Source organism: Onychostruthus taczanowskii, unplaced genomic scaffold (genome assembly GCF_017590055.1).
Source record: "Onychostruthus taczanowskii isolate IOZ18803 unplaced genomic scaffold, ASM1759005v1 scaffold28, whole genome shotgun sequence".
In the NCBI taxonomy this organism is placed as follows: Eukaryota; Metazoa; Chordata; class Aves; order Passeriformes; family Passeridae; genus Onychostruthus; species Onychostruthus taczanowskii.
Window position 1 is genome coordinate 2,459,071 of NW_024500128.1, and position 26,740 is coordinate 2,485,810.

Here is a 26,740-nt window from a genome sequence, read left to right on the forward strand (position 1 = left end):
GATAACCATCTGACGTTTTGTAATAAGGGTGAAGGAAGAAAGAAAAAGCAATTATATTCACTGTGTTATTTAGAAAAAAAATCTGGCCAATGAAAAATTTAAGTTCATGTAAGGACATGATATTATGCTGACATCTCTGTTAGGTGTAGTCTTAGTTGATTCATTTCTTTCTGCAGATGACATACGCTGCTACTTTGGCGAAACCATTGCTCTCTACTTTGGCTTCTTAGAATACTTCACATTTGCTTTGATTCCAATGGCTGTCATTGGGATTCCTTATTACGTGTTTGCGTGGGAAGACTACGACAAATACGTGATGTTTGCCACATTCAATCTGCTGTGGTCCACTGTGATCCTGGAGGTGTGGAAGCGGATCTGCGCCATCCTCACGTACCGCTGGGGCACGCTGCTGATGAAACGACAGTTTGAAGAGCCAAGACCAGGCTTCCATGGCGTGCTGGGGATCAATCCTGTCACTGGGAGGGAGGAGCCAGTGTACTCAAGTATTAAGAGACAGTTACGGATTTACCTGGTGTCCTTACCATTTGTGTGCCTTTGCCTCTACTTCTCACTGTACGTGATGATGATTTACTTTGACTTGGAGCAGTGGGCTCTGGATTATCACGAAGAGAACGAGTCTAACTTCAGCAGCTTGATGCTGTATGTGCCCAGTATCATCTATGCCGTTGTGATTGAAGTTATGAACCGTATCTATCGGTATGCTGCTGAATTCTTAACATCGTGGGGTAAGAAAGTTGTTCACTCTTCTTCTTTCAAGTTAGAATCCGACTTTCTTTGTAGATTCCATTACTGTGAGCTCTTGTTCAACAGAATGCTAAAGAGATTTCCCAAAGTAGGTTCTTGCTGTAAAAGAGATAGCCATTTTAACTTCTTATATTTTGAGTGTTCTGAGATTGCAGTTTCATATTTGGTTTAATTTGGTCTGTCTGACATGCCGTCAGAAGGAGTGATCCTGCCTTGCTGCTCAGCCTCTCTCTGCCTTTGGTGCAGAAGTTCCCCCTCCCTGATTTAGCTCTTTGTCTGGCTGTCTCCACCATAGTGCTGGTAAAAGGGGCTGGGGGAGACCATGGGGATAATAGCACAGAGGTGCATGGATGGCAGGAAGGATTGTCCTGGCAAGTTGCACCCACAGCCTGGGTTTGCTCACTATGCTTTCTTTAGCTACTGTGTATCAGTGCAGAGGGCTGAGATAATGCAACCACTGGGATAATGGAACCAAATCTAAGCCCACTTTAAATGTCACATGAGAGTGTTTATGTATGCTACATATATAATAAAGACTGGGATTCCATATCCCAATCAAAATGTCTTTCTCTGGGCACTCTGAGAGGAGGAGGAATGTTATAGTAGATTACCTTTTCTTTCCCCCATGTGTGTAATTTATTTAACAGATTGAGCCTTGTGTTTTGCAGCCTAACATAAGGACAGTGAAATGCTGGTGTTTATTTTGAATTTTAGCACTTCTACAGACATGTGAAGCCACTTTCAGACAAAGCTAATAGGTTAAGCTAATGGAGAATTAACTGCTTCGTGTTGCTCCATATGGCATTGATTTGCAGGACAGAATCCAGATTATTAAAGCTGGAAACCCAGAAAATTAACAGTAGAAAGATAAAGCAAAGAGGAGGTTGATGCAGAAGACAGAATAAGAACAGGTGTCGAAGTGGGAGTTGGTTATGCTTGCCAAAATGATTTGCTCAGCAAATTCAACCTGACTTCTGTGCTAGTAAAAGCAAGCAATTTCTTTGTTTATGACTCTTCAAGGTTTTTGTTTAAATAATGATTTTTAAATTCATGTCTAGGGCCCAGTTGGCTGTTTTGTTTCATTATTTTTACTGTACTGCAAAAAAAGGCATTTCTGTGAAATACCCATTTATGTTGATCTGATGGACTAAAATGTCTTTAACAGGCAACTCAAGGGGTTTTTTAATCCAGACTTTTTTGGATTTAAGCTGATGTTTCATATTCAGCAGAGGCAGTGTTTATGTAACCTGCTACACTGGCAGCTTGTGCCTTTTCTGTGCTGTCCAATATGTTTCTGCTGCCATGCTCTGAATAGGCTGAAAAGCTCATCTGGCTCTCATGACATATTTTCACATAATATCTGACTTCAACAGCTAAAGTGACAAAGCATGGGAAACAATCTGGGGTATTTTAAGCACCCCTCTTGCACCCATTTATCATGAAAGCTGATTGTGTAGTGAAAGCTAAAAGTAAAAATTGCAGTCACTTGAGTGCATTTTCACGTGTCAGGCCTAACTTGATGCTCCTGTCAGGAAGAGCTCTGCTGTTTTGTCCTGAGCAAGGTCTGTAGGTGATGGTGTCTCCTTTCAGTCTTGTTGACACAACACATGCTAGTGTGCTGCCTTCCCAGTTACTGCTTACCCAGGGCTTTAAAGGTACAGTCTAACAAAATAGCAGAAGGAAATTGAAAATCTCCCTTCCACTTCCCTTTTCTCCCCTCTAGTAAATCAGCCTTCCTGAAACATCAAGTTCTAACAGTTTATCTTCAGTGAACTGAAAATCTCAATTTAGAATGAGTAATGCGTCTGTTGAACTTCACATACTCTAGTCTTCCTGTAGAGTGTAGGGTCTTATCTAAATTCCTTGGAGAGAGATGGGAATATTGCTGTGAGCATTTACTGGTTTTTAATCAAATTTTTTATTTTCCATTTTCATTGTATATTCCTTTAGTTTTCAGTTAAAAGAACAATCAATAACTAGACATTTTGTTAAGTCTTAAAGGCAATGGATGTTTTTCTTTTATAAAATAGTTCTTTGGGCTAAGAAATAGATAAAAGAAGAAACTTTTGTGGTCGAAAAGATACTGGAGTTGTAGTCAAAAATATGGGTGAATACTGTGTATCAGTTTAGCTTAGCACAGATTAAGTGAGGTGTTGGTACAGTATAAATTCTTTCTACCACGAAGTGTTGGAGTAATATCAATTACTAAGTAAGTAATTTTCATGTGGACTACAAGTGTCTGTTCACTCTTTGGATAGCAATGTGTAGTACATGGTAGGAGCTTCTGCTGTTTACTAATGAATAATTTTGTTGGTATTTTAGAAAATCACCGGCTGGAATCTTCATATCAGAATCATTTAATTCTGAAGGTTTTAGTGGTAAGTACATCGTATAAGCAGCTTTTAAGATTATGAAAAAGACAGCTTGTGCTGTATTTTATTAGTGCTTTCCTTGCATTACCACAGTGACCTGCAGTTTTGCTCAAGGCCAAATAGTAGCAAAAATACCAGAGTAAACAAGATTTCTGTTATGGTTGCAGTAACTGCTAGACTATTTTAGATGCCTCTTTTATAGAGGAGAGTTGGCTTTTTATTTGCATTGAATTGTTCATTCATTAGGATGCTGTATATGTATGTTTCTGTTAATTGGTGTGGTCCTGTATTCAACTGAAAGCTATTTTTTTGCACGATTTTATGATAAACCATATTTTGAGAAGTTCATGTATTAACTTCCACCTATATTAACATTTAGTTAACCTGTCAGAGGAACCTGAAAATACCTGTCAGTCTACGACTGTGTAGTTCATAGCATATGCAGATTTATTTCATTTATCTAATCTTCTTTCCTTTTCAAAAAGATAATTTAAGTTTCTTCCTTTTTTATTTCATCAATTTCCTCAGAGTTCCTTCTTTATTTCCTTCACCATGTTTTTGTATGTGTGTGTGGGTTTATTTGGGGTTTGTTTGTTTTGATTTGGGGCTTTTTTTTGTTAAATCTCAGTGTTACCCACCTGTTACTGGTAACCTCTGGATCTAAAACTCTTACAGCTATCACTTACAGCTTTGTCTCTTCCTGTAGCCTTTCTCATAAAACTTAGAACAATTTCTTTTTCCCCATAGGGTATTTATACAAAATGATTTAAAAAATTATGTACTGTCAAGTGTGAATTTCCCCAGTTTTTCATTCATAGTCTGTGAAAGGCTCTCTGTACTCCCAAGTATTATCTGTATTGGCCAAAAACTCCAAAACAGGAGCTGCAACACTTACAGCAAGTAGGAAACTTCAGAGTTTGATTAAATATTGTGATTATGTCTCATTTTAGAAGTAGGGAGTATTTCTCTTGGCCATAAAACCTTTTGAAGTAATTAAACATCAACTGCAGCTAACATGTATAAAGGACCATTTTTAGAGATTGAGGGACATACCACCCAACATGTATATTTTGACAAAGTATCTTTTTTAGAAAAAGTCACTGCTATAAATAAAGATCAATATATCCTTTTTCTAATGTTATCTGGAGAAATTACCAAAAAAATTAAAATCAAGTAGAGGGTGATGTGTTTTTTATCTCCACATTTCATAATTCAGTTGTAGCTCTCTTTGTTCACTTTGCTTTAGGAGAGTGTTAAGCTTGTTAAGTGAAAAACTGAGTAAGACCAATATTGCAAATGTGTTTCTTCTGACCTAAGTTTTAAAAATGGTAAAGACAATTTTGATGGGCAGTTTACATCTTCATGGAAGCCATTTAGTCAAGGCAGCTGTTAAGTTAGATGATATTCTGCATCTGAACTTTTGCTCAAGTACTAAAACCAAATATTTTTATTTGCAGTTCAACTTCTTAAATTGTTTTGCCTCTCTCTTCTACATTGCCTTTGTGCTGTTTGATATGAAGCTTTTGAGGCAGGTGAGTTCCAACAACATCTTAAGAATGTTGGTGAATCTAAGAAAATAAAGGATTGATTAAAATAGACTTCAATAGTTGTTCTAAAACATAAACTTGGCAATTAATATATTTCACCTATATTTTCTTAGAAATCCAGCTTCCATGTTTCAGTTCCCCTAACATTATTGCAGAATCATAGCACAGTAGAGTAATTCTTTCTCTCTGTATAAATGAGGAACTGTTTTCAAATAAATTTGATTATTCTCTCACACAGATGAGACTGGGAGATTCTCATTTCCTCTCTATTTCCTTTTATGTTAGAAGATGTTCTTCTCTGTAGTGTTCTTAATGAGAGACTCTTGAGGATGGGGTCGTCATTAAGTTCAACTACAGTGAGGATCCGAGAATAAATGAAAGCAAAAATAATTTGTAGTTGCTATTTTAAATCAACTTTCACACTCAAATGCATGAAAATTGGGTATAAGGAAAATATTTTTGCTCTAAACATAATGAGCAGCACAACAAGAACTTCAGCTCAAGACCTCTGTTATCCTGAAGTGATCTCTAGCAAAACACTTTACATACCTGTATCAGACATAACATTTGTGACATTTTCTCTACTTTTAGGTAAAATGAAGAAATGAAAAGCATAGAAAAAAATTCTATCTTTAGTTCTGTGAGTGTCATTGGCATATATTAAATATGCATTGCCCTTCATTGTACTTGGTGTACTGTTTTCAGTATACAACCAGATACTCAAAATGTTTAGACTGCTAACTCCTAATTAGTCTTTTCTGCACACAGCAAAGGATGGGAACTACATCATCTACACTTTTCGTGTGCTTTTCCTAGGTTTGTTAGGCTGGCCTTTTTTTCATAGTGTAGTGACTTAGAGTGTTACTCGAGCTCACAGAATTGCAAGTGATCATAGTTTCATCACAGTTGTATCAATTTTTTTTTTTTTTTAACTTAAGAGCTTGGCCACTTTGCTGATAACTTCGCAGATCCTCAACCAATTTGCAGAATCCTTGCTTCCTTACTGGCTCCAGAAGAGATACAACAGGAGGATGAAGAAACGCATGTCCTCCAAGGGAACTGATATGGACCTGTCATTAGCTGAACAGGTCAACATGGAGAAAGAAATGGGAACCTATTTGGTACGTTGTAGTACTTAAAAGAGTTAAAACTTTTCTGGGCTGTAGTTGACAGAGGCTTCAGCCAAGGCAAACAAGAATATTTTTGGCTTTCTGGTGTGGCAGCTTATTTCCAGCTTCATCAGCTTTGCTGGTAGCTGTTTATGCAGCTGTGTGTTATCCTGGATCAGGAAGTGGATACAGTGCAGGATCCTAGTAACACCAGAATGAAGGGGAGGGAATGAACAGCTCTATCTGGAGCTACCTAACTCCATGCCACTGGAAAGAAGTATTTGTGTAATACGCCCTTAATCCCCAAGGGTAACCCAAAGACTACCAGGATGAGTAGGCTGGCACAGGGAAGAGGGAAATTATTTCTGTTTTTGGTTTGATTTTGCAGTGGTACTAGTTTAAATGGTCAGTTAAACTAGAGCCTGAGAGAGAGCACTTACATCTGGATGGGGGGAGAAACCAACTCTTCCAAACAATATTTGTGCTGGATGCTCTTGCCTCTTGAAACCAAACATTTGGTATTCCCTGTCTTCTTGGTTCTGTTCTTGACCACCTCCTACCCAGTATAATTTTTAATTGTATTTAGCAGATTCCATGCAATCCATTACTTAAAATTTTAAAGGAATTTACGCAGTGGACATAAGTGTGTATGTTAAGGCCTCACAGACTGGCTGACAACTTGATCAGATGCTGCAAGCACAGTCACAAGAGTCTTAATATTGTATGATTTTTGCTCTTACAGAATAAGTACATGTAGATAGTGTACCTTTCACGTAAAAGGTAGACATTAGCAGTTTGAAGCTTGGTAATAACACCACATCAGATTCTTCCTGCATGAAGTACCATGAAACGGGAAAGGGAGAAAGAGCTATCACCTTTACAATTTAAAAACTGTACAGTTGAGTTCCTGTGTGAAGGTTGAAGGGAGATAGAATTAGACAGCCTGTCTTGCAGTGCAGAACACAAGAGAAATCCCTGTTAGTGTCTGAGCTGGTAAATCAGCACAGTCCAGCACTGCACCTGCACATCGTCCGGCGCCCAGAGTTTTGTGTCAGCCTGACCAAATAAGCTCTGCCTCTCAGACCTGAGCTGACTCCTGATTCTCAGCTGTCACATACAAAACCAATGTGGTGTCTCTGAGTCACATTGCCCAGTGCTTCTTGTGCAGAGCTGGATCAAATGAATCTGCACCTGTTGTGGTGTTGTACCCTGAATAGTTTTTCATGGGTACCCAAGAGGTCAATTGTAGAGAGGACAGTTTAGGACTTTGCCTTGGATGTGTCCACTGCTAGCCTTGGTTTCAGTTCTAAATACTGTGTTCTCAAAGCCTTGATTTTATATTCAGTCTGAATATTGTTTCGCTGTGCTTGTGAATAAATGGTATTAGACTGCTGATTTGTTTGCAAGCAGTGAGCTGTCAGCAGGCAAGAATATTTCTAAAATTAAAACTGTCACAAGGGGGAAGCATTTGACTGTTTAGTAACTGAGGAGTCTTGACAGAATTCTGTGTTTCAGGCTCTTTTGTTTTGATTCCTTCTTTCGCATACTCTTCAGCATTTAATTCTCTATACTTTTTTGTCCTCATTCTTACCTCCTTTTCAAATAACCTTGTTTAAGATGTAGAAACATCCTGCAATAATTTTAATTATTATTTTTCTAACTTCTGCTTCACTCCTCTAGTTAATCTTCTCCCTTAATTTATTCCTTGTTTTTGTTTCCTTGATGTTGTAGTTGATGTTGTGGCTGCTGATGGCACAGTTACAAATTTCTTTAACATTGTCTCAGACTCATGTTTTCCTACACAGAGTTTCATAAATTGAATAGAAGAAATACTGATTTACTTCATACTCTGCTGTTCTAAAAGCCAGTAGGCATTGGGCAAGGAAATGAGAAGTGTGAGGAAGCAATGGGAATACTGTGTAGTTACCAGAGGGAGGAGCACAAAGGAAAATTCTCTGTCTGCAGTGATTGTCTGAAAAAATGATAGCAGTAGCAGATGTGTGGCTGCCATTCCAGTGAACATTCCTGCAAATGTCCCTAAAGAAGGTGTTGGTAAAATTCAGAGCTTGTACAAAATGTTTCTGAGGAAAAAATCTTAATGACTTTAAAAATTAGGTAGCTGTTCATAGTCTGGCCTGCGGACTGCTTTGTGAGACTGAACTATACTGTGGAACTTCAAAACAAGCTCAAGTGAGAAATACAATTAATGAGTAACCCATGTTGATTTGTGAGCTTGCAGACTTCTACCGCCTCTCTGTTTCCTAGGAGAAAAAAGCACTAGGTGTTGGAGAGGGCAGTCAGTTTAACAGCTATGAGCGGCAAAAAAGAGTCGATAACCACGTGTCTGATGCATGGAGCCAAAACCACTTCCATGTCATTCTTGCAATAATTTCAGTTACTGTCAAGTCTCCATAATTTCAGTTTTGAGAGAGAGGACAATACATGTGTCTGTGTAAATACAAGATACCTAGATCTTACTTTAACTTCTCTGTGGTATTTCATCCTCCTTTGTTTATGAACACTTTTTCTTTAAAAGGGTTTGGTTTGGTTCTTTCATAAAAAATTGTTGCAATCATAGCAAACTGTTATTAATACTACAAAACTAATATGCAAATAAATATATGATCACCTACACGTGAGTACTTAATCAGCTTTTAAGTACCCACATTCTTGGTTTAACGATCAGGAGATAAACCTATTGGGATTTGTTAAATAGGGTTTTTTGTTTGCACTAATGGCTCCTTTCAGATGTCAGTGCTGCCTTGTAGATTTCAGTCTTCAAGTGGTCCACTCTGTCCTACCCATTTTTAAATAAACAAGCAGAAAAACCAGAAAAGAGTTGCCTATCTACCAGACTACCATTCTTTTTAGGTCTTTCATGGACAGTCTGTAATGCTAGGACTTTTACTGCCACAGTGCTCTCAGCAGAATGTTCTGCCAGTTTAAATGCATGGTGCTGTTTTTTTCTGTTCCTCACTATTCCTTCTGTTACTGTTTAACTGAGATGCTCAGAAACCTGCATAGGTTGAATGTGTTTATGTAATTACTTCATGTAATAAGGATAGGAAGTGTGACTTGCATAAAATGTATTAGGCAAAAGGAAAAACCTGGGCCTCCCCTTATAAGAAATTATTAGTGATTGAATAATGCCAAATTAATTGGATTTTTAAAAAATTCTTCTTGTCTACCATCAGCAGTGATTTCCAAACAACTGATTTGGGATGAGGAAATGTGTTTACAACTGTAGTGCTATTTCTGTGTTTTCTCGTAGTTTTTTTTGTAGGTTAAATTGTTCTTATATTTCCTTTGTTTTTTAGGGTACTTTTGATGATTACCTGGAGTTGTTCCTACAGTTTGGCTATGTGAGTCTTTTCTCCTGTGTTTATCCACTGGCAGCTGTTTTTGCAGTGTTAAACAACATCACAGAGATATACTCGGATGCCTTAAAGATGTGCAGAGTTTACAAGCGTCCATTTGCAGAACCCACAGCAAATATTGGTGTTTGGCAGGTAATTTTTGTGAATTTTTTTTTAATTCATTTGTTTAAAAGAGGTTTCAGCAGCAGTATGAAAGCTTTGTGTTTGTCCCATGAGCCACTTCAAAGTTCATTAGGTACTTTGTTCTCTTCAGTGCCTTGGAATAGCATCTGTCCAACTATATACCCAGTGATATTTTTGGTGGGGTTTCTGACCACATTCCTTTCAACTGCCTTGGAAAAGAAAGCAGATCTTTTCTTTAGTTCTTGTGTATGTATTGTACTTCTGCTGCAACTTCAACAAAGCAAAGCTTCCAGAGAGTGCCCAGTATTCTTTATAGCCAGTGTATTTTAGAAATGGTAACTTCTGATGCTGTTTAAAGACATGGAGTGCAGCAGGGGTTTCCAAAGAAATGGAAGGATAGGCAAGTAGTTGGATTCCTAAGCCAGGTTTGTGGCCCTTGCACCCATGGTTTCTGGTGCTCAAGCTGGCTAATTTGAAAATAACCTGGATCTGTGAGCAGGAGCTGGAGCTTTCTGCACAGCCTGAACACTGTAGTCTATCTAAACAATTTCATGGTAGTAGTACTGGGTTAAGCATTTTCTGTCCTCACTTGTTTGTCCATGCAGTCATGCTGCCACCAGCTATTTTGGGGCCTGCTGAGTGTACTGCATCAGTGAACTGATTCTGACCAGAGTTTTCTGGCTAAATTGCACCCAGAAACTTTAGCATTCCATAATAGCAGTGCTTGATAAGGGAATGTGGTAAGGTTGGGTGACCTTTCTAGGATGGGATCCATATTCTAGTTTTATTTAACAGGTTTTCTAATGTTATGTAATGGAGATAAAGTGCACAGTGAGTTAGTGGATTATTCAGTTTGGAGGGGTTGTAAATGTTATCAAATGAAGCAAGTGAGAGGTGAGAAATGAAATCCTGAAACCTCAAGTAAAACATACAGTAAAAACATGCAAACCAAGGATTCTGAGCAATGTTCATTAGACACATACATGTATATTAATGAAGGGGACTTAGAGGTGAAGTCTTTTATTAATACGCCATTAAAATGTGTGAATTATAATCTGATTGCATTTTAACATGGGATGTACTTCCTCAGTCCAGATCTATGCTGCCAGCATCTTACTGGCATGGCTGCACTGACCAACTGTGTAACCACCAGAATAATCAGGCTGTGATCATAAGTCACAAGTATAGCTGCAGGTGTATTAATAGCATTTGTTTTTGCTAGAATAGTGTGTTTCAATGAAGGGAATAGGCTGAAAAAATATAACATTATTATAGTACAGTAGTTTTGCTTTATAGTGTCATTTTTTAACTAATAGGAGAAATAAATTTACTTTGTGAATTAAAAACTAAATTTTCAAGTCATCCATTTAATATGGGGAATGAGAGCATTTGCTGAAAGATATCTGTTAAAGGAATACTGAAATTATTTTATCGGGTGAGCTGAGTCACTAGCTTCTTGTAGAGGAGAAAGTTATTTCTGCTAATTCATTGTGACAGTCACTCCAATTCTGTGTCAGTCTTTCTCATTCCAGACAGGACCTTGGAATAAGTTATCATTATATTGCAAATGTAATTGTTAAGCTATATTAATATTTTCAGACATTTTGTGGGAGCTCTGTAGGCAGGAGCTTCTTAGACTTGTGCTATTGCATGTGTTTAAATGTAAATCTGTCAACAAATGTCAAGAGGTTGTGATTTAAAAAAGGCATTCTGAGCCATTCTTACATTTTCCTCTTAACATGCAGACAGAATGTCCAAAGCCAGTGTTAGGACTACTAGTTCCTCTTGGAATTTTGCAGTTTTTCCTTTATCCTGAAATACATTTGTTTGGGAGTACAATTGTCGATGAGTGCTTGGTCTTTCTTTCATGTGTTCAGGTTACAACCTTGTTGTGGTCTTGTCAAGCTGATGAGGCCTGGACTGCTTGCCAAACAAGTTCTGTGCCATAGAATTTAAAAGATGACAGAAAATAAGATAAAACTAATGGGTCTTCTGAAGCTTTCGTGAAGAGAGAGGTATCATGCAGAGCAGTTTGGGAACTAGTAAGCTAGAGGTAATGGTCATAACAGTAAATATATTTGTGTTTTATTTCAGTTGGCCTTTGAAACTATGAGTGTAATATCAGTTGTTACTAATTGTATACTGATTGGAATGTCTCCAGAAGTTGATGCCCTTTTCCCAGACTCAAAAATGGACCTTGTTCTGACTGTGGCATTGGTAGAGGTAAGTCTACCTTCAAAAAATGCATGTTGTAGCAAATAACACAAACGCCAGTGGAAATGATAGCAGGAATTAGACTTTCTCTCACAACTTATATTAGAAGGAAATTAAGACTTTCCTATCAAAGAAGCGTTTCAAGTCTTTCTTTTTGATTTCTTTCTCTTCTGTGTTTTCATTTACTGTGAATGCTGTTGCTGTACTTTCCCAAGCATTCCCAAGATACTGTGCATTTGTTGCTTCATGTACTTCAAGTATTTAGTAGTACTATTTCCAGAAGCAAAATAATCACATTTTTTGTGAACTGTTTATTTTTCTGCTTGGGTTGTGACCCCAGCATATCTTAAAACGACTTCCTACATAATCTTTATGGATGTATCCTGTGGGGCTTATCTGAAACAACTATGTGTCATGACTGTAAATATTTGTGATTGTAACAGCATTTGGGTTTAATCTTTTCCTAATTCCATGTAGTAAGCACATCAGCATCATTCCTTTTTAGATGTGGAGGGATGACTGTGGGTATTTTAGAGAACTGATATTGCAGGACTTTGCCTTTATAAATCTTTCCTTCAGGGCTTTCTTGTATTGCATTATGTTGACTTTTACCATTATTCTATTTTAGCTTTTAGAAACTGCATTACTTTTCTCATGGCAAAAGGTCTGGATTTTGTATGTGTAGTTAAAAAAGTGCATCACCTTGCAGAAGTGCATCAGGAGCATATATTTCTTTTTTGTTAATTTTACAGGTATTAAGTGTTATGCAATGAATTATGAGCTTGCTTTGAGTTTTATTTTCCAAGCCTTAAGGTTTGCAGAGTTAGCTGTTAATATGAATCATGTCAACTGGTTTGCTGGAATTTGCATCTACAGGCAGCCTGATGTGCTCTTCTGTTATGCACATGTAGACATTTACATTAACCTCAGTGAGGTGTAGTTTTAATATAAAACTAATTTAGGAAGTCAGATGTAATGACAGAGCTCATTACTGGGCAACATATCTGGAAAGGTGATGTTGTGAAAACTAGATGAGTAAATGTAAGCAGTATGGATTTCTCACAGCTCAGAGATGGGGCTGGTTTTACCTTTTTCTGCTGTGTGTTAGACTTTTATCAGTTTAAATATGAAGCTGGCTATTTGATCACTAGGCAGATGTCTGTTTCTTGGTAGACCAAAGGAGAATACCAGCATTTTTCTCTAAATTGAAATTCTGTTTATATGCAACCCTTCAGGGAACAGGAATTACAGAGTAATAATTAGGTAGCACTTGGAACTCCTTAACATTGTATCTAAATTATCTATAAATACTGTGGAAAGGGAGTTTCAGAAAACAAAGGGAAGAAAGTTTGGACGGAAAAGGTAAATTAGTACTGAGGGGAGGAGAGGGGGAAAATGTTGTCATATATAGAGAAGCAGCTTTAGTGAAGACCACCAATCTATAATTGTCATGGTATGAAGACACTGTTGGAGGCTAATGCTGGATAAGCCAGAGGAAATTAAAGGTCTTAACTTGGTTAAAGGAAAGTCAAGTTTTCTCTAATTATTTTGCTTAATTAAAAAAACCCAAAGCAACCAAACAACAAGCCATAATGCAGTGGTCAGAAAAGATCTATTAAAAAAGTTATGATCGTAAGTATCCACTATGCCTGATGATTTTAAATATGCCGTTTTGATTTTTTTTGATGGTTATTTTTCTGTTACTACCAGCTATTTATTGTCTGAGAAAACAGAGAGATACAAAACCAACATGTGAGTCTTACAGTATGTTTCTGGAGCATAATGAGACGTGATTTTTTTTTTGGAATGTTGTTGGTGGGTTATGAGCAGTTTCAAAACTACTCAATGTGAAATGTAAGACTTTTGCTGTCTCCTTAAGGACATTATTTAAGTATATTTTAAACAGTGTTTAACATTTTCACAGGTATGGGGTTTGGGATTTTTTTGTTGGTTTGTTATAGTTTTTTAAAGAGAGCTCAGGTCATGCATAATTGCAAAAAATTTCATAACACAAATTTTGAACTTTCTAGAGTCAGAAAGTCCTCCAAAGTGAAACAATTTCATACAGAAATTTAATTAAAAAAAAAAAACGGTATGAAAATGAGCACGGCAAACATGAGTTTTATTTCTGTTGAAAATTGTTTCAATTGTGTTGACAGTTAAACATGTTCTTAGTTACAGAAATTTTTTTTTACTCAGAAGTTCCGTTGTACATATTTTAGGTTAAAACATTGATTCCAACCAAAAGGTTGGAAGAAAGGAGGATTACTGGATGCTGTGGGGCTATGAACAGCAACAGTATAGATTTATGTCAGCTTCAGGAGATGAGGCTGTTTTTGCTTTTGCTTCCTGTGTATTTACACCCATCTTATGTTGCACTGGGACTTTGTTTTACCTGGTGTGTGATGAAACAGATCAGGGAATTGGTGTGGGAGAGGCTGTCTGACCCTGTTCACTAAAGGAGCAGGGCAGGAGCAGCAGTGTGTGGGAGACACACGACAGTGCTGTGGTAGGTTTGTGCTGGATTAAATTTGAAGGACTTCTGCACCACTTAGCCTTTTTACTTTCAGTATCGCTTAATCTACAGAAAGATCTCTGAACTGTGTAAGGAGCACAAATCTCATGTGTTGGCAGTATTCCCATGCACCTTTACTCTGTTTATTAACGATTAAACTCTGCATTTCAGTTGTAAAGAAATATTCAGGAACAGAATATATTACATTAAACTTCTAGGACAAACCTGATGCATCTAAAGTGTGTCAATGTCAAGGTAGAAAAAAATTCAGATGTGTCAGGGTGTTGATAGAAAAATGTTTTAGATCACCTAGCAGAGATTCAGAAAAACAGGTGAGTTATTTTATTTTCTGATGTTTACTGCAGGTGAAGATGAACATTTTACTGTGTGGTTGCACTATTTTGACAGCATCTTGGCAGGCAGCTTGAAAATGTTAAAAGAGAAATTTCCTTGAGTTGGCTATGTGTATTTTCACATGTTCTATCGATGGGGTAACCTACTTAAATCTTAGCTGTCTTTAAGTATTTTAATAAGTTTTTAGTAACTGAGACTCCAGTTGAGTATTTATACACAGCTAAACAGAAAGGCAGTGTTGCTGTCAAAGCCAGGCATAGGTGTTAGATATGTCCTGGTTTTTTTTTTGTTCTTCTTTTTTTTTCAAAAAATACTTGTGCTTTTTAAGAGTAATACTAATACTCTTCAAATGGAAACAGTTTATATGGCAACATTTAACACCACACTAGTGAAGTAACAAAGAACTGTGTGTGATATTCTTGTAAGCATTCTGTACCCAACCCCTACTGATTTATGCAAAATATTTTTTTCCCATTAACAACTGTTAACTCTGATGCTGTCTACATTTTTGGTGGGAATATGTATTGTGTGAGTGAAGTAAATGTTAATTAGAATACCACAGAACAAAATATTACCAATTTCAAAACAATGGCAAGCATTAAAATAATAAAATATAATAATAATTTTTAAGCCAGTGATTTTTTTTGAACAGTTGACCTATTTTCATCAATTCAACATCTGCTTCCATGGCAACGTGATTTGAACCAGGAGCAGAATAATGAAACTCCCCTCTTTTACTTATGGATGGATGCTGACTGAGCGCAGCCAGTGCAGTTTTCAAATAAAAAGAAGAAGCTGAATGCCCTTAAAGCAGGAAACAATAAATCCTTATTAACATAATTTTAAAACAGTTGTATCACTGTGTGTTTAGTTATTCAGACTTCACCATAGACACATAATTCTGGTGTGAATTCAGGTGCAAAGTGGGACATTCCAAGCACCTGTCTGTGCTTGTGTGAAACTGTTCCAGATCACTTCTGACTGCGTACTCTGATTTGAAAACAGAAAAAGGAAATAACTCTGAAGAAACTTGGTGCATAGTTAGGGAAGTAGGTTAAAACAAGTGTAGCTTTAATTCTGCAGTGTTTTTTAAAATTTTTCTTGCAAAAATTGTTGGCAAAGAATTTTGTTCCTGATGATTCTTTCTTTTTGATGTGGACTCTGATAAATTTAAGGAATGTGAAGTAAATCAGAGTTGGGACTACTCTAAGAGCTGACTTCAAGGAATCAGTTCTACTCTTAAGTACAACTCTTAAACAGTCATTTTTCTTCTAACAGTACATCAGTAGTGATGTTTTGAAGCAGTAGCTGTGAAGTACAGCTCCTCATGAATGTGTCCTTAGCCTCCAGAGGCAACTTGTGTTTCCAGCCCTGAAGTGTAGTAAACTAATGGAAAGCTTTTTTTGCAGGAGTGCACTTAGCCTGGATGTTCTACGTCACATGAGGGATTTGGGAATTAGCTTGGAAATACTAAGTAGTAATGAAGGTCCTTCTTGATAATGGTAATAGAAAATCTGACATTACATCTAGAAACATGATTTTGGGAAGAATGTAATCAGCTGTGCTGTGGATGAAAATGAGGACCTTTGCATAGGGACATGGTGGTGTATTTGTAGTAAACATGGCTTAAACAGTTGGTCTGTGTTGATTTAATTTCATGGTCTCCTCGTAAGGACATAGATCTTTATCAGCATCATAGAAAAACCTGTATTGAAAAGTCGGTTCCGTAAGAAGTATGGAGTAGAATAAAGGAAGTCATCCTTTCTTATGCTTTGGTTTTTCTGAGTGAGAAGGAGCTGATGGTCCATTTTTAAGAGGCTGGAAAGCAGGAATCATAGTGTGTCAATAAAGCTTATAGAAAGTCACAGTGATTGAGAGTTGCTTGGTATACAGCTTTTCTTTAGAATTCCATTTTATTAAGTGTATTTTTTCATCAAAGGCCTCCTCGTACAGATTAGAAGCTCTCTGAGCTTCTGCTGAACAATCTTGATGTAGTAGTCCCAAGGCTCAGTCAGCTCAACAGTAAGCTTGACAGTTGTTTCTGAAATGGTGTGCCAGAGAAACTGGGAAAAACTACCAGAGTCAAACAGTTTGGATTCTAGTAGATGACAAGGTATATTTACCATCTAGTTCTAGGCATAATTGTACTTTGCATTCTCCACAAACTTGAAAATCAGTAAACATTGCATCCTGAGTGCAGTTGAAGTTCTTTTGAGTCCACTTTCTGAGGAAAAGCAAATTTAGGTGGATTGCTGTGTCAAAATTAAAGTATTTCCCCTTTTTTTTTCCCCCCTTTAAAATGTCTTAAATGTTTTCCAACAGATTTCAGTGCAATCTGTTTTCTCCTGGTAAAGCTGGGTAATTTTGTATTTTACAAAGCAGTTCTAGTTGAATTATTTCCTGGCAGTAATGTGCACGACTCCATTCTGCCTAGGTGGAAGTGAGGCATGGTTCTGCATGGTGTAGTGTGCTGCATGTGTGGAGCAAACGGCTTTGTTCATGTAGAACTCATGAGTTTGGGATTTAGAACATAGGCTAAATATACAGTTTGGGTAAGGGCCAACTTTAGTAGAAAAGGAACAAGGAAAAAATGCAGAAAAATAGGCTGCATCAGCATACACACATGTATGAGTCCTTTGATACTGATGGAGTCACAGAAAGCAAAAGTTGAAGCATAACAGCTGTGCATGAAGTGGTGTTTTTGCTAAATTATCTGTGTTATTGCCAGATACTAACATAGGATATAGGAGCTGCAGAGTTCCACATATGGAATTAAAGAGGACCCCTGGAAATTATTTGCCCAAATCTTCTGCTGAAAGCAGGACCCTTCATTAAGACCCTCAATGCCTTTATCAAGATAAGCTAGGACTTGAGTACTACAAGTGAGGGAAAGTCAACCTCTTCTCTGGGCAGCCTGGTCCACTCTTTAATTATTCTCAAATAATAGGGTTTGGGGTTTTTTTCTTACAGGAAGAAAAAAATTTCTCTGGTGCAACTTGGTAGCTCTTGACTTCTTGTTCTTTCACTATGCAGCTTTGTGAAGAGGGTACCTCTGACTTCTTTAAAACTACCTGTTAGTTGCTGGAAGAATGCGATTAGCTCTTACCCACCCGCCCAAGACTTTTTTTATCTAAATGTAACAAACCGACTTTCTTCAACCTGTGCTTATATGTCAGGTTTTCAACCCTGTACATGGCTGTCCAACAGGCCCCCTCCAAATTTTCAGTCTCTGCTTTGCAAGCTGTCAGTGGCACTTAAAAAAAAAGTGCTTTTAGTTCATGTTTATCCCATTATGTCTTTCTGCTAATTGCAGTGTATATTCTTTCTTTGTCTTCAATGTATTTGCTCTTTAATCAGAGAAAATAATTTCTGGGAGTGTTAGGCAACTCTTTTAACTTTCTTACTGCTGAAATTCTTTTGGGAACAGTCTTGAGGTATCTCTCTTTCCATGTGTTAATTAATTTTTGTGGTAATGTGTTTTTTTCCGTACTGACATGTATGCGTATATACTACATTTATAACCTGAGTGGTTTGTCAGTTTTCAGATATAACTGTAAGTTAGAGTCTGTAGTGGTAAGTATTTGATGTGGTTTAATTTTCTTCCTAATAGTTACATGTATATGAAAAAATATTTGATTATTTACTTATAATGAGAAATTGCTAATTAGGAGGTTAAATATAAATCTGTTTTTCAAAAATATTTCATGGTAAGGTGAAAACCGTACTGACAGATTTATGGTTCATTTTTTGGAAAATATTTGGCAATTTAATTAATCAAGTATTTTATTTCAGTGAATCAGACTTCCTAGCCAAGATTTACCTATGCTTGGATGTTGTCAAAATGGGAAAACCTAGGAAAATTGAACAATGCAGCATTACTGATGCTGAATATTAAAAAAGGTTAATACAAAGCACTAGGGATTTCAATTAACATATTGTTCTGTTCTAGAATACCCCTACCTCAGTTGCAAACATTTACTTAATATATATATATGTAAGAAATCATACTTAAAAGCCCTCCTTTAAAAATGAAATATGGATGTTTTTATTTTTAATAGAATCAAATTTGATTTTTTTATTCTCTGCTAGACAGATAAGCCACTGCAGTTTATTCCTAGAACTGAAATAGTGAGACATAAAAATAGTTGGATATTTTGACTTCAAGCTGAAACCCTGGCAAAGATTTCCAGTGGTTGCTGAATAGCCTCAGTGTGAGACCTAATGAAAGCTTCTAAAGCTATAAAGACTTACATAAAGACTATGTCTAAAGACTTAACAAATTCGGCTGGTTGTTTATTTTACTGTTTGACAATATTTTAAGAGTAAAAATGAAGTCAAATATCAGTGCATTTTATATTCATATTAGTTTGCAAAAGACTCTTGAAATTGTAGGTTTTATTTTAATATAAAGTGAAGAAATATTTTAGTTAAGTTATTCTTCTGAGTTACAGGAACAGATTGTTCTCAGGGTTTTGGGGTTTTTTTTTTTCTCACCTTCAGATGTGGGGAAAGATTCATGGATTTGTCTCTATAAAATTTTATAAATGTTAGCTGCTTCAAGAAGCCTCCTGGAACCATATCAATGAGGTTAAAAAAAAATCCAGTTTTTCTGGTTGTACATTACTACTGATTATATTTATTTGCAAAATCAGAATTTATCACAGATATTTTTATTGCCATCTACTGGTTCTTTTGAGATATTAATTCTGAGTTAGCGTTCATTTTTTGGTCATTCTAAATAATGAAGCTTAATGCCAGAAGCATGTCAGAATGAAAACAAACACAAAAAATTTTTAAGATCTAAATAAGTTCTGTTCCATAGCTTTCTGCTAGTATAGAAATGAAAATGCATGTTAACATCTATAGCTAGCATAACATCTATAGCATCTATAACTAGCTTAAATAGTCCAACAGGTTTTTGAAAGTCGCAGAGCTTAAAATGGTATTTTCCTGTTTGTGACTAATTTTCTTTTGTTTCTCCTTATTTTCTGTTCTTTACCCAAACCTTTCCATTTTCAGGTTCTCAATTTGCTATGTTTGAAACTGAAAAATAATCACAATGAATTGTGCTCTTCAAACTGTGTACAAGCATTAAAATGTGTTGAATAAATGGGCACATATATAATGTGTAGGACACCAAGAAATCAAGGTACTGCATCAGGTTTTTCAGCCCTGATAGCTGGAATGTGTTAATGTATTTTACTGCTGTGTCTGCCCCAACTGGAGCATTTTGACAGTAATGTTCATTCCTTGCTGACACAATTCAGAATGTGATTTTTATCTTTAAAGACAGTGTGCAAAGGATGGCTGAGCTAGAGCAGATCAGGGGTCTTTACAGGCCAGGATCCTTTCTGCAGCAGAGGCCAAGGGAAGAGTAAATTAGCACAGCCAACTATGTAGTTACACTCTTTCAAAATTAATTCCCAGAATCTGGTGATTTCCAGTGTAACCTGTCTAATAACTGAAAATGGTCTGGCCAGAGCTGCCTGGGAAAGTGTGCAATGATTTTATACAATGGTGTACTTACTTTTTCAAAAGAATTTGAATTATACTCAAGTAAAATGCTGCTTAAGCCGCTAATGTTGATATACTCTTGGTGTCATAAGTAATTACCATATTTATTGGTTCATAGGTTTTCTCTGTGCTTTTTTTTCAATTGTCTTTTCTGTCTGAGAAGCATTTTTAATTCATTCTTAAGTTGGATTCTGTGAGTGTGGTTGTGACATTATAGTGAAAGTTTAGAGCACAGGAAGCCGCCTCGCTGTGGGAAAGCCTTGTAAGTGTCTCAGTAGAAACAATGATAGCAAAAAGGTAATACTCTCTTCTTGCTGTCATCTGGGTGGTGGTAGAAACAGGGAGCCAAAAAGGTGTCAGGTTCTAGTTAGCTAAAAGATCTGAACTTTCCAGAAGAGTACTTCAGTGTTCTTTCAGCGGGAATCAGAAATGGATGTGTCTGAGACGGTGCTGTTCCTCACGAATAGCCATTTCTGGTAGATACTGCTGTATTCCTATTAGGGAGGTTGAGTGGGAGACATACTGTAGGAAAAGTGCACATTTCTTAACTATGCTAATAAGGGCTTCAGAAGTGTCAGCCTGGAAGAACAGCAGGAGAAGACAGAGTAAGAATATTTTTTCCTGTTTCTTCTGGGATTGTGCAAGGATGCCAGAACGACAGAACTTCAGAAGGGAGGATGACTAGAGAACAGATCTTTGCAGACAATTACAAGACATTTTAGAGAACTCTCTAAGAATCAGACATTCAGATCTCTTTAAAACTCGCTTAGTTGAATATTTCCCACAAAGAAGTTTCCTTTAATGTGTAAATATTTCCAGCTCAAGCCTGAATATGCTGAATACACTTCCTTGCTGGCAGTTGGAACTTGAACATCCAGACAAAAGCCAAGTTAATACCTATTAATATTAATTGTTTACTTTCCACTTGATTAGGATTAGTAATTATTTAATGACAAGACAGAGTATGAACATTCAAAGCCTTCTTGCTTAGCGACCATTTCAAAACTAGTTTAGCATTTCATGAAGCTGAATTATTTTGTTTTGTAAATAATGTATTATTCTCTTAAATTATTTAAATAATTCTCTGCAAATGTGCTACCCGTAGCTGCCAGCACAAGCCTGAATAATGGCTTTTCCTAGGAATCTGTGAATATATATAGGGCTCCACTGTATATCCATTTATCTCTGATGCAATTTGCAGCAGTGTTACTTTGTATTGTTCTTACTAGGAATGTTCGTTTTTTAGGGACTGCAATGTTTTCCTGTGTCCAGGAAAAGTTTTTTATAATTTCTTTGTCTAACATGTTATGTTTTGTTTGGTTTGTTTGGTTTTTAAACTGTGTGCAGCATAGGACAATAAACAGACTTTGTCATTTGTATCCTTCGATGATTAAGAGTGAAAATGAGTGGCTCTGAGCAGGTAGGGTAGAAAATGTGGGGTTTGCAGCTGCAGCTGGAAAAGAGAAGGAGAATAGGAAATCAGTAAAGCTGACTATAAATAGCAGGAGAAAGCCAGTCAAACATGTTGGAGCCTCTGTATTGTTGATTAGATATGAACGCCTCTTTGCAGAAAGAGTCGTAATAATGTAGTATTGTTGCTCACATGTTTCCTAGTTAGAAAATTGCAGAAAAATTTACCTTTCTTGCACTAAAATTCTTTGCAATAACTTCTGTCATTCTTATTTGGAGTGTTAAACATTCTGGATCAACTTCGGTACTCATGTTGTTGACTTTTTTACATACCTGCTCATTATTGTAAACATAATTACTAGTCATTTATTGGAAGCTTGCAGCATGAGTTCTATAGTACTTTATTTTAAAATGAGTGAAATTTGTTGCTATAGTTTTTACCCTCCCAACCCTTTTTTTTAAAAAGCTCTGAAGCATCATGTGCTGGATTCATGAAAAAAAAAAATTCCATTTGCTTTGTTTTGTTTTTTAAGTGCCACCTGGCACACTTAGATGAAAACTGATTTTGGAGCTCAAATTGTGCAGGAAAATGAAGCACTGGATTGAAAGGCTGTTGCAGAGAGTTTGTTGGGGGTTTTTAATAGTCTTTCTGAAAGCGTTCTATTAAATGCAGGATGAAGATGGTCATGAGTCATGCTAGAAAGTAAATGTCAAAAGAACTGGGCCTTAATTACTTTATTTGCGCACTGAATTTTTATTTCACAGTGGAAGAAAGTGTCAATCCAGATTTCCACTCTTCTGATCAGAAGAAATTTGTGGAATATGTAATTTTCAAAAGGATTTTTCATGTGTTGTGGCAGTGTGCAAGCTGTGAGGTGTGTCCTGCTTTTTTCATGCCTCGAACAGTCCTTTTGAAATCAAGGGAGATTCCTCATGCTTGCCTATTGTCAGCTAAATCTCTACAATGAATTACACAAAGGAGATAAGATAGATGCTGCTGAGAATTCATAAATCATAATATGTTTGATCAAGGGTAGATTTAGTCAGAGGATTTGTTGTATGATGAAAAGTGTGTGTGTATGTGCCTGGTATATGGATTATGGATAAACCAATGTCAAATATTAGGGTATCTTTTATTAAACTTGCAATAGAGTTTGTGAAACTGCAGTTAATCTGCATCTCAGCATATTTTGTATTTTTTCAGAAATTCATAACTGCTGAAAAATCTGAGACAAACTTGTTTTTAGAATCTAGTGAAACGAGAAAAACCAGTTTATTACAGGAAATGTTTAGATTTTTACTCTTATAGCTGAGCAAATTAAGTTATTGAATTCAAATATTTTGGTTTTGTTCTTCTAAGAGGCTTTGTTTAAGAAAAAAGATTATATACCAAGAGTGGTTTTTAACAGAAAAATTATTAATACATCTTGAATTATAGTATGTTGAAAACACATTGAAGTATCAGTCCATGCTAACATTGGTTCCATTTGGCAGTCCTGCTTCACTTCCTGTGTAATTTTAGTAATTGCAGGATGAAGCAGGAGAAATGGGATGGGTATTAGTGTGACATCTTTCCAGTGGTCTTGATGCCAGTTTAACAAACTAATTCTGTAGAAAGTGTATTACATTATTTTTAAAAACATAAAATGCATATGTAAGCATGATTTGAGGGTGAACTCCTTACATGTCCACAAAGCAGATTATAGACTATTCCTGTCAGTCCTCCTGTTTCTGTTTCACTCTCTGTAATTAGAGTAGACTATAATGACTACTAAATTCTGTCTGCAGCCAGTCCTTTAAGAGTCAAGAGCACAGGTGGTAGTGAGAATGGGATGTAGCCATATTCCTCCCCAAGGAGACAGCAGGTGGAAAAGGGATGCTGGTACCATTATGCTAATAGCTTCATAAACTTGTCTTCCATAAACTTGAAAGGTCCTGTCACAGCCAAATAAAACTGACTCTGGGTATGTCAGTAGGAATGAGTGGATCTGCCTCTTTAGGATTTGTAGTTATTTGGTGCTTATCTTGGCAGCTATGTGTAGCACAAAACATACGGGTAATTTCCTCTGTAGTAGTGAGACTGCAGTTCTTTGCCAGTGGGATGGTGTTGTATTGGTGTGGCTGGAATTCCAAGTTCTGAATTTGCTGAGTATGGGTAGAGTCTTTTTTTGTTTTGTTGTTCTGTTTTTATGAGTCTTGCAAATTGATCAGGCTTTCCAAGCAACTCAGGTGCTGTGATGGTTACACGAAGACCTCAGCTAGCCAGAGAAGTTAACAGTTATGCTGAAGAAGAAATATTAGGAGTGCACCTCCTCATATGGATGCTCTGTTACAGTATTTTAATAATTTTATTCTGGTATGAATCTTTAAAGTGAGAATTTTCAAATGCACTGAGTTTTAAGCCTGTTTTTCATGTCCCTTCTCCTCCCTTCCTAACTGTTCCTGATGGTGGGGTGAATAAGAGTGCTGGAAATTTGCTCTTTCTTCCCACCCTCCATGTAGATTAAACTCTGACATTGATAGCATCTACAGTCATGCAGTTTAAACACAGAATAATTTCGGCAAGGGACCAAAAGTTGTGTGTTGTAAAATGTCTTCTGAAGTTGAAGTGTAGGAGTATATATCACTTCAGAATATATATACAGCTGTATGATATATTTCTCAAATTTTAGCTAGGGAAGCTAAATGTAAGAATTGCCTTTCTCCCAGAAACTGAACAAAAAGGAGGAGGAAATCCAGTTTCCTTTGCAATGTCACATTACATTAATAATGGCACCTGCATCTTGCTTTGGTCAGCTCCCCTCTGAAGACATCTGAGCTGCAGAGATCTGGTGAGTCACAGGATATAGTCTTCGAAGCCATAGAAAGGGACAGATGCTTCTTTTATCCCACAGAGTAATTGTGGCTAATACATGGGGGAAAAAAAACCCCAAACACTGTATTATGAATTCTTTTAAGAATTTGGTGGAAGACTTTAAACTTAACTCTGTTTCAAACAAGATACCTCCTCTCTTTTCATTTTCTCTTAGTGCATTGCCTCAAGACACTGCCCTCGTACAATTATACTGATGGATTCTGCTCATACAAAAGTGTCCTTTTGCATGTGTATGCATTGTATAACACACAATGGCAGCTTCAGCATTTTGGCAAAAAAGCCAAGACTTAGAGATAAATTTATGTTAGATTCCTTAGGCCTACTGCCATCTGTAGCTATAAACTGCGCCTTTGCCATGAGTACCTTTCTAGTGTGCTTTATATTACAGAATTTAGTGGCATTTGGAAAACCAGTGTCGAAAACATTCAGGGCTCAAGTGGGCTACCTAGTGTTTCAGTGTGTAACTCAGAAAAAGCTTCACTTTGGCAGGACAGGGCTCAGGTGTGCATCATTCTCCCTCTGCTTCTGGTTACCCCATTTTTCATCAGGAGAAATTGAGGGTGGCTGTTTGACAGTGAGGAGCTGCAGTACCATGTAACAGCCCTGCCAGTCTGGCTGATTGAAGGGGAATGAAGATTCAAAGTGTTTTGTAGACCCTGCCTTAAGTTCAGTGCTATCTAACTTTCTTCAACTGCTCTGAACCCAGATCATGCAGTCTTGACCAGACCTGCAATGTGTGAGATTGCTGACATGAGGGCTTTGAGCCTTGAAAAGTAACCTATTTATGAGCTCTCTCTTCTTGTGAGTCACGAATTTTTTACCAAAATCTCCCAAGTACAAGTTAAGCTGGTTAATACTTTTAGCATAGAAAAGTATTTAGTCACTGTTCCTTTCATGATCACTTTCCAACTGCTGTTTTCTGAATCGCATGAACTTAATGTCTTTAAACTTTTCCTCACAGATCAGTTATTTCAAAATACTTGATTTTGTTCTCACCAGGGTTGTCACTGCTTTTAAAATGATGATACCTGAAATAAGCTACAAGTGCATATATTTCTGAATACAAAAAAGGTTCAGGTACATCCTGTGTTGTATGTGATGCTCTTTTTAGCACGTCAAAAGGTTTTTTGTCTTCTCTGCAGTAACTTTGTACTGAATATTTCTTTTTTTCCTGAATTAGTGCTACACATCTTCTAATGTGTAGCTACATTTTCTTGTACATTGGGACTGTTTCCTCTGTTTTTCTCTTCAGTAGGACTGTCTTTTCAGTTTTTCTGATTGCTGAATTCTAATAATGCTCATCAGAGCACTTGGATTTCTCCTTGCTTGGTGTCATATATACAGTTCTTAAGCAAATTTTCCTGTTTAATCACTACAATAGTCAGTGAAATTGTTGAACTGGAATCCGATCCATTGCAGATCTTTGTAGGCCACACAGAATAGACATTCCAGCCTAATAGTTGTCAACAGTTACTATTGGAAGGCTTTTTCTTCCAGTCTACTGTGTGTTTCCCTGTTCAGTTATTTGGAGAATTTTGAAAGTGATACAGCTACTGTCAATCTTGTCAGAGTAGTTACATTTACTTTTATTGTTGCTTCTGAACATGCTTTTCAAGTTTATGCATTTTTGCACTATAGTTTTGTTTGTGAATGGCTTTGCAAGGAGTTTTGCAAGGAAATATATATTAATACTGAGTTTCTGGCTGTCAATTTGCAACACAATGTGATTCATCCTCTGCCACTCTTCTCTGAATTATAACCATTTACTGTTATATCAACGCATGTGCATGATAGGCAGAAACCACACAAGAAATGTTTAAATGGAGGCCAACAATTACTTTGTTGTTGTGTTGGTGGAGTTTGGTTGGCACTTGCACTTCCAAAGAAGTTTTCCATTTGAATTCCACCTGGTAGGCTTTAGGCTTGTCAAGTGAGAAAGGATAGGGTCTGTTCTGTGAGCTGATGGTGCACCATTGGTGCCTAAGCTCACCTCTGCTCAGAACAGAAAGGGGGTCTGAAGTGTTCTTAGTAGGCAGTGTTTTGTGGAAGGTGATTAGGGACCTCTCCCAGCAGAGTCTCCTTCATTATCCCTGCAGTCAGTTTGCAAACACACCATGGTACTGTCACTGAGCTCTTGAATCATTAAAAACATAGTGCAAGCTCTGATCTGGCCAGACAGATAATTCTGTTTCATTAGTACTGCTGAATATGTGGAAATATGTGCCAATACAGAATCGCTGTTCCTTTAGACCCTTTTTCATGTAATAACAATTTGTTGCATTGCTGTGTTAAAGTAAGAGAAGTTTGTGGATGGGAGAATTTTGCCCATGCTTGCTAATATAAAATAGAACTGTTTTATTTTAAAACTAGATAGCATGTTAGTCTTCTGTTATGAAATGTTACCATAATATTTAGGAATTTTTGACAGTGTTAAGTCTGGCAGTGTGTGAAGCTGAGTTGCTTCAGATAAAGTATCTGATGCATTGGTAATGTTTGGCCAGTTATAATGCAAGTCACTGCCACAAACATAGGTCAGCATCGGTGGTGGTTTCTGTTATCAGGTCA

The 26,740-nt window shown here is 36.9% G+C and overlaps 1 protein-coding gene across 3 annotated transcripts in view; it reads left to right on the forward strand.

Annotated features, from left to right (window-relative positions):
• Positions 1–26,740, forward strand: part of ANO10 (anoctamin 10) — a 121,544-nt gene that overhangs the window by 9,583 nt on the left and 85,221 nt on the right. For all 3 annotated transcript variants that reach the window (XM_041407922.1, XM_041407924.1, XM_041407923.1), the window contains exons 6-11: positions 177–746; positions 3,088–3,143; positions 4,595–4,669; positions 5,623–5,805; positions 9,111–9,302; positions 11,388–11,516. In XM_041407922.1, the coding sequence (XP_041263856.1) occupies positions 177–746; positions 3,088–3,143; positions 4,595–4,669; positions 5,623–5,805; positions 9,111–9,302; positions 11,388–11,516 (1,205 nt within the window). The remainder of the gene's footprint in view (positions 1–176; positions 747–3,087; positions 3,144–4,594; positions 4,670–5,622; positions 5,806–9,110; positions 9,303–11,387; positions 11,517–26,740) is intronic.